This window comes from Lithobates pipiens, unplaced genomic scaffold (assembly GCF_037356315.1).
Source record: "Lithobates pipiens isolate NorthernLeopardFrog02 unplaced genomic scaffold, aLitPip1_a1.2 Scaffold_22, whole genome shotgun sequence".
Taxonomy (NCBI): domain Eukaryota; kingdom Metazoa; phylum Chordata; class Amphibia; order Anura; family Ranidae; genus Lithobates; species Lithobates pipiens.
Window position 1 is genome coordinate 141,382,702 of NW_027507784.1, and position 13,738 is coordinate 141,396,439.

Sequence of the window (13,738 nt, forward strand, 5' to 3'; positions counted from 1 at the left end):
TGACTGGCAATGCTGCATATGACTGACAAGGCTGCATATGACTGACAAGGCTGCATATGACTGACAAGGCTGCATATGACTGACAAGGCTGCATATGACTGACAAGGCTGCAATGCAAGGCTGCAAATGACACTGATAAGGCTGCATTGGTGGGCATTTTAATGTAAGTGTTTTTCCTTAAAATTCCCTCCTAAACTTGGCGTGCATGTTACACGCCGGCACGTATTATATGCCGATAAATACGGTATATACTGTACATTTACATTAGTCCCTGCCCTCAAGGAAATTACATTCTAAGGTATCCAACTAACATTCTCAGTAGGGCCAATTTAGAGCCAATTAACCTGCCAGTATATCTTTGGAGTGTGGGAGGAAACCGGAGTGCCCGGAGGAAAGGTACCCAGCAGGTACAGGGAGAACATGCAAACTTTATGCAGGTAGTGCTTGTATTTGGGATTCAAACAGACGACCCTAGTCTTGCTAGGCGGATATCTTCAGGATACACAGATCTTTCTATTGGGACTATCACAGTGATTTTTTATACACACAGAGATAGGTCACAGATTGTTAAGTGTATGGTTGATTGACATTGTTTTGGTGTACATGGAATATATTTGCACACTGTAATGTGTCACAGATTATTGCCACCATTTATAATTAATTTCAATCTGCACGTGTTATATTGTGTTTAGAATTATTATAATTGTGACTCATTAATAAAGAAAGGTTTAGTGCTGCACTTATTTTGTGTTTTTTATATATATTTGGTACCAGAATGTATGTGCTAGTTGCTTTACATTATAGATTTACTACAGATTTAAAGAGGATGTTAAACCCCCCCCCCCCCCCAAAAAAAAACCAATTAAAAAAAGTTGGATCCTGCTCCTTTGAAGCATGTTATATGACAGTGCTTGTCCTGTGTCATTTGGCTGCCTGTAACACCTAAAAAACCTGGCAGATCCCACCAGTTTCCCTCCACTCTGTAAACTGACCACGGTAATCATGGCTGCTGAGCCCTGACACTGTGGTCAGTTTGTGTGCCTCTATCATCTGCAGCCCTGCTGTCTTTCCTCTCTGCTTCTGTGTCCTCTTCCCCCTCGCTGCGTGTCGGCTACTGTGTTAGGCTCCACCCCTGCTGCTGCTGTAATAACAGTGTGTGTGTGTGTGTGTGTGTGTGTGTGTGTGTGTGTGTGTGTGTGTGTGTGTGTGTGTGTGTGTGTGTGTGTGTGTGTGTGTGTGTGTGTGTGTGTGTGTTGTATATAAAAAAAAAAAAAAAAAAAAAAAGCCGTATATACCTAATCTGTGAGCACTGATCAGCAGTCACGTAATTCGTTGGCTCACCCCTCCTCCCCTCCAGACTGACGTCAGGGGGGAATCTCAGCCCCTCCTGCTGCGTCTGTGAGACGAGGAGAAGAGAGATGTGGCGCATCACGTGACCACTGATCAGCGCTCATAGACAAGGTATATACGGCTTTTTTTTTCCTATAAAACACACACAGGAGGACATATCATAAGGCAGAGTGGATTATATAAAGTACATGATGGGGGTAACAAACCCTTTAAACACAGATTCACTTTTTAGATACTGAGCTAAAAATGTTGTAACTAAACGGCAGAAAAACTAAACATAGTAGATGTTACTTCAATCGTATCAAGGTTAGAATTGTCACAGGGTAAATATAACAATTATATCTGTAACCTGACCCTGGATGGTCTTTTATTACATTGCACCTTTTTGGTGAAAATCGTACGCAAAAACGTAGATATCCAAAATTCTCAAAAAATATGAAGGTTTTCATTTTTCCCCTTACAGCTTTCATAATTTGTGAAAGACCCCAAAACCATATATTTTCTGAAAGCATATGACCTCTTGAATATAAAAAAAAAAAAAAAAAAAAAAAAAAACGTGCTTTGGACACCCTGCGGTATTTGTACAAATGTTTATCAAACCAAAATATTCACAAAAAACATTATTAGCACAAAAAAAACACAGCTAATTTTACAAAATTCCTGCTAAATCCCTCCTAAATATAAAATCTTAACCTGCAGGGAGTTAATAAATAATACAAAAAATACATTTTTATATTGCACCTTTTTGCAAAATGGTGAAAGTTGAACATATGCAAAAATGTAAATATCCAAACTTCTCAAAAAATCTGAAGGTTTTCATTTTTCCCTTACAGCTTTCAGAATTTGTGAAAGACCTCCCCCCCCCCCAAACCATATATTTCCTGAAAGCAGGACCTGGTGCTACTGATTTCTCTGGCCACGCGGTATTTGCGCAAATGTTTATCAAAACAATATTCCCGCTAAAAAATACACTAAAACCATTATTAGCAGATAAAAACACATCATTTTATAAAATTCCTGCTAAATATAAAAGCTTATCCTGTGTTGAGTTAATAAATAACAAAATATTATTTTATTTATTTTGCCCATTTGCAAAATGGTGAAAATCGAACGTACCCAAAAATTTCTGAACGCATATGACCTCTGGAATCAAAAAAAAAAGTGCTACTGATTTTTTTTAGGCCCTGGAGTATTTGCGCAAATGTTTATCAAAACAAAATTTTAGCTAAGAAAACAATAAAATCATTAATAGTGGATCCATACATGGCAAAATGTACAAAATTCCTGCTAAATTCTTAGCAAATATAGAAGTTAAAACTGTATTGAATTAAAAAATAACAAATATTTATACGTTTTAAAATGCACCTTTTTGTGAATTGGTGAAAACAAAGGGTACACAAAACTGTAAATAAAAACAATTTACTGTAAAAAGCCGGAGGTTACCATTTTTCACTTACAGCTTTCAGAATTTGAAAAGACCCCTCAAACGAGACATTTTCTGAAAGCATATGACCCGTAGAATAAAAAAAAAAGTGCTTCCGATTTTTTGGGCCCCACAAAAATTGCACAAATGTTCATTATATTGCTATTTTTGGGTACAGACCTGGCACTGAAAGGGGTAAAAGCCTAAAGTGCTCATGAGCTAATACTTTAAATGCCTTCCATTACCTCCTTTTGCAACCAAAAAACATTGTTGGTGCCATTCTCTGGTTTAGTTTACCTCCCTTCGTGTATAGTATACCTTCATGACATCCTTCAACATAAATTACTGTAAAAACCCATTCGTCCCTACTGCTGCGACAGTAATGCCTCCAGGATCTGCCCTGGTCTATAGATTTTTAATTAGACAGCGCCATAGAAGTCAAAGGATTTTCTAGCTTCCAAACTTCTGCAGTGCAGACGGGGACAGCAGTGCCTAATCTAGGACCTTGGCAAATTGAAAGTACTGAAAACGACTTTAAATTACTTGCAATGTCATTTATATTTTAAAGCCTATAGGAGATTTTAAAGAATGTTTTACATGTACGTTATTAGTAACTGTAATATCTCTTGTAAAAGCTATGGCTATGATTAACTAAGAAGCATTTTATTCCTTGGTACTTACTCTTTTGGCTGCTTCCTTGGTGCTCGGGGCTTACGAGGTGTAGTGAGCTCAGAGAGCTCTGGCAGGGCATCCACCAGTGGCTGCATATCTCCAACTACAGGCGTAGCTTTTCTCTTGGCCTGAGCCTTTTTAGCTTGCTGAGCCAGTTTCAATGCCTCAATTTCTAAAATATGAGAATAATACATTGATTAATGTTATTCTTTTTTTCAAATCACAGACGCTAAATAGTTCATACACACATCAATTATTAGCAATATCAACCAATTTCTAGCAGTTTTTAAGTGTAAAAAAAGGTTACTTTCACGCTGGGGGCGGGGAGAGTATCAACTGTAGAGCACCGCTAGTTTTAGCAGCGCTTTACCGTAATTTTAGCGGTGCTTTTCGGCGCTAGCGGGGTGATTTTAACCCCCGCTAGCACTGCTGCCGAAGCGCTTATTGCTGCCTATTCATTTCAATGAGCAGGGGTGGTGGGGGAGCAGTGTACACACCGCTTCTCCACCTTCCCAAAGATACTGCTTGCATGTCTTTTTCTAGCATCCTGCAAGCGCACTGCTCCAGTGTGAAAGTCTGAGTGCTTTCACGCTGGAGTGACAGAAGAAGCGCTTTACAGGCGCTTTGTTTTTAGCGCTAAAACGCCTGTAAAGCTCCTCCATGTGAAAGTGGCCTGAGTTAAAAAAAAGCATGAGCTTGGCAGAGGATTTCACCCATTGAGTTTGAATGAAACCTGTTGATCGGCTGTGACCAATCACACACAGAATTCTGTGTACAGGGAACAGCGATCTCACAGTTTTTTTTTCTAAAAAGCAGGGAGAAAAAGCAGCCAGATCAGAAAGTGAAAGCAGCATACCTTACACAGTGTTAGGCACACAGTTAACCCCTTTCCAGCTAGTGTCATCAGTAGAGTATTAATACTGATCACTGTATCAGTGTCACTAGGGATGTCAGTGTCGGTTAGTGACCCTCCCAACCAGTGTCTGTTAGCGCCAGATTGCCTACCACTCTATCACAGTCCCACTATGTCAGTGATCACCACCATTACAGTATAGCATCTATACCTGCATAAATTCCAGTATATATACCATAGTTTGTAGTTGCAGAAACCAATATACCACTTATTGGGGGGTTTTTTGTTTGTTTTTTTCCACCAAAAGACATAGCAGAATACATTTTGTCCTAAAATTTATGATGAAATTCGATTTTTTTTTTTTTATAGGATATGTTTTATAGCAGTAACTAGAAAATCTTTTTTCCCCCCATTTATATAAAAAAACATAAAAACCTAGTGGTGACAACAAAAAGCTCTATTTGTGTGGAATAAAATAATATATATTTAATTTGCGTAAAGTGTTGCATGACTGCACAATTGCCAGTTAAAGTAGCACAGTGCTTAATAGGGAAAAACGCCCTGGGCATGAATGGCATAAAACCTTTCGGTTGAACAAAAATATTCTCAAGAAAACACACTTTACTCAAACACATTTTATATTATATATACATACATACACACACACACACATACACACACACACACACACACACACACACACACAATACACATTTGGGCTCATAAGTTCACACACCCTGGCAGAATTTATGATTTCTTGGTCATTTTTCAGAGAATATGAATGATAACAAAAAAAAAACGTTTATTTAGTTCATGGTCAGCATTTGGCTGAAGCCATTTATTATCAATCAACTGTGTTTACTCTTTTTAAATCATAATCACAACAGAAACTAGCCAAATGACTGATTAAACACAGTTGATTGATAATAAATGGCTTCAGCCAAACATTAACCATGAGTGAAAGAAATGTTTTTGTTTTATCATTCATATTCTCTGAACCCATAAATTCTGCCAGGGCATACATTATATATATATATATATATATATATATATATATATATATATATATCCGAAACCAAAACATATTTAAAAAAAAAATATTTTTATACAGGAGATGGTCAGAGACTGGGGACATGGTACAGGAGATGGTCAGAGACTGGGGACATGGTACAGGAGATGGTCAGAGACTGGGGACATGGTACAGGAGATGGTCAGAGACTGGGGACATGGTACAGGAGATGGTCAGAGACAGACGACATGGTACAGGAGATGGACAGAGACAGACGACATGGTACAGGAGATGGTCAGAGACAGACGACATGGTACAGGAGATGGTCAGAGACAGACGACATGGTACAGGAGATGGTCAGAGACAGACGACATGGTACAGGAGATGGTCAGAGACAGACGACATGGTACAGGAGATGGTCAGAGACAGACGACATGGTACAGGAGATGGTCAGAGACAGACGACATGGTACAGGAGATGGTCAGAGACAGACGACATGGTACAGGAGATGGTCAGAGACAGACGACATGGTACAGGAGATGGTCAGAGACAGACGACATGGTACAGGAGATGGTCAGAGACAGACGACATGGTACAGGAGATGGTCAGAGACAGACGACATGGTACAGGAGATGGTCAGACAGACGACATGGTACAGGAGATGGTCAGAGACAGACGACATGGTACAGGAGATGGTCAGACAGACGACATGGTACAGGAGATGGTCAGAGACAGAGGACGTGGTACAGAAGATGGTCAGAGACAGAGGACGTGGTACAGAAGATGGTCAAAAACTGCACACATGATACAAGAGATAAATGCAGCCTCGCCAGAGTGTCCCCCATTGCAGCCAGTGTCCCCCATTGCAGCTAGCCTGTGAAGGGAAGAGAGGAGAGCCACCTCCGTCGCCTGTTTGATCCCAGCGCTGGGAACATCACAGCTTTCATTTCAATAGCTGTGTGTTCCCGGCCACGCGTCGTCACATACAGCACCTCCCCCTTGTCCAGGCACTTTGATAGACACATCATCCATCCAATCCTGCGGGTGATCTGTCTATCAAAGTGCCCGGACAAGGGGGAGGGGCTGTATGTGACGGTGTGCGGCCGGGAACACACAGCTATTGAAATGAAAGCTGTTATGTTCCCAGCACTGTGATCAAACAGGCGGCGGAGACGGTTCTCCTGCACTATAGCATGATATAGCTTTTCATGATGGGCGGCACCAGGGGTGGAGCCCCGCCCCCACCCAGGCCACACCCCATTTTCGGCCCCATTATCCGCTTGGGCACACAATTGCCGAAAAGGGCATTTTCGCCGATATGTTTCGGTGGCCTAAATTTCGGTGCATCCCTAATATATATATATATATATATATATATATATATATATATATATATATATATATATATATATATATATATATATATATATATATATATATATATATATATATATATATATATATATATATAATCTCATAGGCATGCAATTATTATTTTTTATTTGTGTTAAATTAGTTATTAAACTTTTGCAAGCTTTTATTTCTCATAATTCAATATTTTTTTCCCCAAGATTCCTAATTTTCTAACCATCTGCCCCCTGGATTCTGCTCCCTCGCAAATGCTATGCTCACCCTCTGACTCTATTCTACACTCTCTAACTCAAATCTTCAACCTCTCCCTCTCTTCCGGCATTTTCCCAAACTCTCTAAAACATGCACTAGTCACCCTCATCCTTAAAAAGGCCTCACTGGATCCCACCAATCTTCACAACCTACGCCCCATCTCCTTACTCCCCTTCTCATCCAAACTCCTTGAACGACAACTTGGTCTACAACCGACCGAGTGACCATTTGAATAACAAACATATTGATCGCCTTCAGTACGGATTTCACCCTCAACACTCCACAGACACTGCTCTCCTTAACCACTTCAGGACCGCCGTATTGCCATTGTACGTCAGCACAATGGCACAGGCAGGCAGAATCACGTACATCTACGTGATTGCCTTCCAGCGGGTGGGGGGTCCCATCGGACCCCCTCCCGCTGGATACGGCGGTCCGATTCGGTCCAGGAGCGCTCCGTGATGAGGGGATGGCCGTTCGTTTTCGGCCACCCCCTCTGGATCGCTCCTGGCCAATGAGAAGCTTCCTCCCCTGTGTATTGTTTACACAGGAAGGAGGAAGTGATGTCATTCTCCTCGGGGCGGTCTTTTTGACCGGACTACGAGGAGAAGAGTAAAAGTAAGTCTGCACGAACACTACACTGACATGTAGGTACACACAGGCACACAAACCCCCCCCGATCCCCCCCCGCCCCCCCGCCCCCCCTAGTCACAGTGTCACTGATTGCATTGATCATTTCTTTACTGATCAATGCATTCAGTGTCAGTTGTGACAGTAAAAACTGTCAGGACAGTTAGTGTTAGGTCCAGGGTAGCCCCCTATCACCCCCCAATAAAGATTTAACCCCCTGATTGCCCCTAGAGTTAACCCTTTCACCCCCTTTTGCCAGTGTCACTAAGCGATCATTTTTCTGATCGCTGCATGTGTCGCTAGTGTCGCTAGGTAGCTAGTTATTTTTTTAGGTTCACCGCCAGGTTTTTATATCGCTAGGTACCCCGATATACTACCCAATAATGTTTTTAACCCCCTGATTGCCGCTAGTTAACCCTTTCACCCCCTTTTGCCAGTGTCACTAAGCGATCGTTTTTCTGATCGCTGCATTAGTGTCGCTACAGTCGCTAGGTAGCTAGTTATTTTTTTAGGTTCACCGCCAGGTTTTTATAGCGCTAGGTACCCCGATATACTACCCAATAATGTTTTTAACCCCCTGATTGCCGCTAGTTAACCCTTTCACCCCCTTTTGCCAGTGTCACTAAGCGATCATTTTTCTGATCGCTGCATGTGTCGCTAGGTAGCTAGTTATTTTTTTAGGTTCACCGCCAGGTTTTTATATCGCTAGGTACCCCGATATACTACCCAATAATGTTTTTAACCCCCTGATTGCCGCTAGTTAACCCTTTCACCCCCTTTTGCCAGTGTCACTAAGCGATCGTTTTTCTGATCGCTGCATTAGTGTCGCTACAGTCGCTAGGTAGCTAGTTATTTTTTTAGGTTCACCGCCAGGTTTTTATAGCGCTAGGTACCCCGATATACTACCCAATAATGGTTTTAACCCCCTGATTTCCGCTAGTTAACCCTTTCACCCCCTTTTGCCAGTGTCACTAAGCGATAATTTTTCTGAACGCTGCATCAGTGTCGCTAGTGTCGCTAGGTAGCTAGTTAACTAGGCTCCCAAAAAGTCCCCCACATGTGGTATCCCCGTACTCGGGAGAAGCAGCAGAATTTATTTTGGGGTGTAATTTGACTTCTGCCCATAGCATGTGTGAGCAATATATCATTTAGTGACAACTTTGTGCAAAAAAAAAAAAGTTTGTAATATTCCCGCAACTTTTGGCAAAATATAAAATATTCCATGGACTCAACATGCCTCTCAGTAAATAGCTTGGGGTGTCTACTTTCCAAAATGGGGTCATTTGGGGGGGTTTTGTGCTATTTTGGCATTTTATGGCCTTCGAAACTGTGATAGGTAGTGAGGAGTTAAATCAAAAATTTGCACCCTTAGAAATCCTGAAGGTGGTGATTGGTTTTCGGGGTGCCGTGCGCGACTAGACTCCCAAAAAGTCCCACACATGTGGTATCCCCGTACTCGGGAGAAGCAGCAGAATGTATTTTGGGGTGTCATTTCACATATAACCATGGCATGTGTGAGCAATATATCATTTAGTGACAACTTTTTGTAAAAAAATTTTTTTATTTTTTTTTTGTCATTATTCAATCCCTTAGGACAAAAAAAATAAATATTCAATGGGCTCAACATACCCATCAGCAATTTCCTTGGGGTGTCTACTTTCCAAAATGGGGTCATTTGGGGGGGATTTGTACTGCCCTGCCATTTTAGCACCTCAAGAAATGAGATCGGCAGTCATAAATTAAAAGCTGTGTAAATTTCAGAAAATGTACTCTAGTTTGTAGACGCTATAACTTTTGCGCAAACCAAAAAATATACGCTTATTGACATTTTTTTTACTAAAGACATGTGGCTGAATAAATTTTGCCCTCAATGTATGACTAAAATTTAGTTTATTCGATTTTTCTTATAACAAAAAGAAGAAAATATCTTTTTTTTTCAAAATTTTCGCTCTTTTTTCATTTATATCGCAAAAAAAAAAAATCGCAGAGGCAATCAAATACCATCAAAAGAAAGCTCTATTTGTGGGAAGAAAAGGACGCAAATTTCGTTTGGGTGCAATATTGCATGACCGCGCAATTACCAGTTAAAGCAGCGCAGTGCGAAATTGCAAAAAGACCTCTGGTCCTTAAGGTGTTTATTGGTCCGGAACTGAAGTGGTTAAACTCACAAATTACCTACTAACTACTGACCTCTCTGCTGCCTCTGAAACACCACCTCCCCCTCAAAAAAATCCACTCTTTTGGTCTAACTCTACTTCCTCCTCCTTTATCCCAAGGTTCTGTTTTTGGATTTGATTGCCTCTACCTCCCATGGCTTTCAATACCATTTCTACACGGATGACACCCAAATCTATCGCTCTACCCCCCCCCCCCCCGCTAACTCCATCAGTCCCCTCACGCATCACCAACTTACTAACAGACATATCAGCCTGGATGTCACATGTCCTCAAAATAAGCCTATCCAAAACCGAGCTCATGATATTTCCTCCCCCAAGTGCCTCTTCCCCTGATTTCCCTGTCAAAATCAATGGCTCAACTATCAACTCCCCACCACCACTATAAACCCCCCCCCCCACCAAGGTCCTAGGTGTATTCCTGGACTCTGAACTATCCTTTCAGCCCCACATCCAATTGCTGTCCAAAGCTTGGGCCTCAACCTCTGCAACATCTCTAAGATATGGGCCTTCCTAACCAATGGCACCACAAAGTTTGTAATCCACTCCATGGTCATCTCCCACCTCAGCTACTGTAACTCCCTCCTTATTGGCTTATCTTTAAAGAGGCTATCACCACAAACGTTAGAGCGAGAGCAATAATTCTAGCCCAAGACCTCCTCTAACTCTAAACAGGTAACCTGTAAAAATGTTTAAAGCGTCGCCTATGGAGATTTTTAAGCACCGAAGTCAAGCACCATTCCAAAAGTGTGCGCAATTTAAAGGCATAACATGTGAGTCATCTATGTACTTGATGTAACAACATCTGTCACATTATACAAAAACATTTTGCTAGCTTTACTGTTTTTTTTCCCCAAAAAAAAACATTTTTGAAAAACTGCTGCTCAAATACCATGCAACAAAGTTTTATTCTGTAGGGTCTCTGCTAAAACATATATATATATATATATATATATATATATATATATATATATATATATATATATATATATATATATATATATATATATATAATGTTTGGGAATTTAGTAATTTTTTAGCAAAAAAATTTATGATCTTTACAAGTAGGAGAGAAGTGCTGGAATTCCCACAGTATGGAAAATGGTTTAACATCTATATAGTTTCACTGGTTATTTTTAAAAGCCAAAATAAAGTAAAAGTAGCGTGATAAAAACACTTATGGGTTTAGCGGATTATTTGTGTATTTGTTTTCTTCATAGTCCATGTCAACTTGGGATGCCCCAGGGAAGTGTCCTTAGCCTACCTATTTTGTGCTTCCTCTTTCTCATCTCAAAAATTTGGATAGAATTATTTCACAACATTCCTTCAACAATAGGGCATCCCTGTGGCTCTTCATAGCTCCACTCAAGCAACATAGCATTAACCTGAGAGGTGCTGCCAAGTAGGAAGAAAAGCCAAAATCCCTTTTGGGTGTTCGTCAGATAGCGTCTCTGTGAAAAGTTGCTCAACTATGATTTAGGGGGCACCACACAATCTTCTACCAGGGGCTAATAAATACAGTCCTGAGTGTTAATATGCCATAGATGCAAAATGCACGTATATGTACCCATAATAGGACTATTTGTGTGTCTTTGCAAACTATTTATCAAAGTTTGTTGGAGATTCCTACCCATGAAGAAAAAAAACAGTTTCACAAATTCCTTACCAGGCCAATTCCTAAATAGGAATGGGGTTCATTATAACCACTCGTTGCACACGTCGTGTACTGAAGAGGAAAGAGGATTGGGATCATTTTAGAAGTAATGAGCCCTTAGGGTGTCTCTCACAAAAAATGCTATTGCAGGGGATGCTTAAAATGTGTATCATTGTGCAGATGTGTGAGGAAATCAGTAAGACAATCACACATAGGAAATGACATTGCTGGGGACATTCTGTACAGCTTACAGGATGTCTTTGGGTTTCCATATTGCATCAACAATCTTTTTTAAAGGATTTTAGAAAATTACAGCAGCTACAGAATAAAGTGAAAATGTAAATTGTAATAACACGAGGGGCCTGTTCACACCAGAAAGTGTGTTTTTGTGCACGTTTCCTGCACTGCACAGGAACGCATTGGCCTTGCTAGATGTGCGCAGGTGCCATTACACCCTATAATGGCCGTACCATGCGGTTTGGTGTGCTGTGATGAGTAAAAGTCATGACATGCATTTGGCAGTCCACTGAAATGAATGGTTGTTCCGGTGTGAGCCAATCCTAAATTAGAAAGGCTTGTGTAACAATTTTACATGCTATATTCTCCTTTAATATTCCAGGAAAATAAATATAGACTAACATTAACAGCCTAGATATAAATAATTTGAGCACTTCTGCTCTAAAGGATATTTTTTTAACACATCATATGTAAACTAAATTGGAAAGGATAGGTTTTGTTACAAGTGAAATTTTATTGCATCGTAATGGTTCAGATCTGTCTGACACGTGTGAGATAAGGTGCAGTCACAGGGGTTTACGTGTGTACAGGACAGTCAGCATGAATATCTAATTCATCTGCCTGATGTACTTATACAAATATTTAACGCTGAATTCTAGGCAGATATAAAGGGCACTAATAAAAAGCAGTTTTGCAATAAGACATCAATATACACTCACCGGCCACTTTATTAGGTACACCCTGCTAGTATTGGGTTGGACCCCCTTTTTCGTTCAGAATTGCCTTCATTATTTGTGGCATAGATTCAACAAGGTGTTGGAAACATTCCTCAGAGATTCTGGTCCATATTGACATGATAGAATCACTCTGTTGCTGCAGATTTGTCAGCAGCACATCCATGATGCAAATCTCCCGTTCCAACACATCCCAAAGGTGCTCTATTGGATTGAGATCTGATGAATGTGGAGGCCATTGGAGTACAGTGACCTCATTGTCATGTTCAAGAAACCAGTTTGAGATAACTTGAGCTTTGTGACATGGTACATTATCCTGTTGGAAGAAGCCATCAGAAGATGGGTACACTGTAGTCATAAAGGGATGGACATGGTCGGCAACAATACTAAGGTAGGCCGTGGCGTTTAAACGATGCTCAATAGGTATGAAGGGGCTCAAAGTGTGCCAATAATGTATCCCCCACACCATTACACCACCACCAGCCTGAACAGTTGATACAAGGCAGGATGGATCCATGTTTTCATTTTGTTTACACCAAATTCTGACCCTACCATCTGACACCCCTTTCACACCAGGGCGTTTTGCAGGCGCTATAGCGTTAGAAATAGCGCCTGCAATCCGCCCTAAAGAAGCTGCACCATTGTGTGTAGTGTGACAGTGGTGCGCTGGCAGGACGTCAGAAAAAAGTCCTGCCAGCAGCTTCTTTGGAAGGTGTGTTTACCGCTCCTCATTGAAATCAATGCCGGCGCTGTAATGCCGCCAGCAAAACGCCGCTATTGCGGCGTATTGCCGACGGTTTTAACCCGTTCGTGGCCGCTAGCGGGGGGTAAAAGCGCCCCGCTAGCGGGCCGAAGTGCGCAGCAAATCCAGCGGTAAGACGCAAAAGGGTGGTGTGCTGTGAAAGGGGTCTGAATGTCGCAGCTGAAATCAAGACTCATCAGACCAGGCAATGTTTCTCCAATCTTCTATTGTCCAATTTTGGTGAAGCCTGTGCAACATATAGCCTCAGCTTCTTAGTTTACAGGAGTGCCACCCAGTGGGGTCTTCTGCTGCTGTAGTCCATCTGCTCCAAGGTTCAACATGTAGTGCGCTCAGAGATGGTATTCTGCATATCTTGGTTGCAACGAGTGGTTATTTGAGTTACTGTTGCCTTTTTATCATCTCGAACCAGTCTGCCCATTCTCCTCTGACAACAACAAGGCCCTTTTGTCCACAAAACTGTTGTTTACTGGATATTTTCTCTTTTTTGGACCATTCTCTGTAAACCCTAGAGATGGTTGTGCGTGAAAATCCCAGTAGATTATCAGTTTTTGAAATACTCAGACCAGCCCGTCTGGCACCAACAACCATGCCACGTAAAAAGTCACTTAAATCTCAT

The 13,738-nt window shown here is 41.2% G+C and overlaps 1 protein-coding gene across 1 annotated transcript in view; it reads right to left on the reverse strand.

Moving 5' to 3' along the window:
* Positions 1-13,738, reverse strand: part of SLX9 (SLX9 ribosome biogenesis factor) — a 308,491-nt gene that overhangs the window by 74,210 nt on the left and 220,543 nt on the right. The window contains exon 4 of the mRNA XM_077448410.1: positions 3,455-3,617. Within this exon, the coding sequence (XP_077304536.1) occupies positions 3,455-3,617 (163 nt within the window). The remainder of the gene's footprint in view (positions 1-3,454; positions 3,618-13,738) is intronic.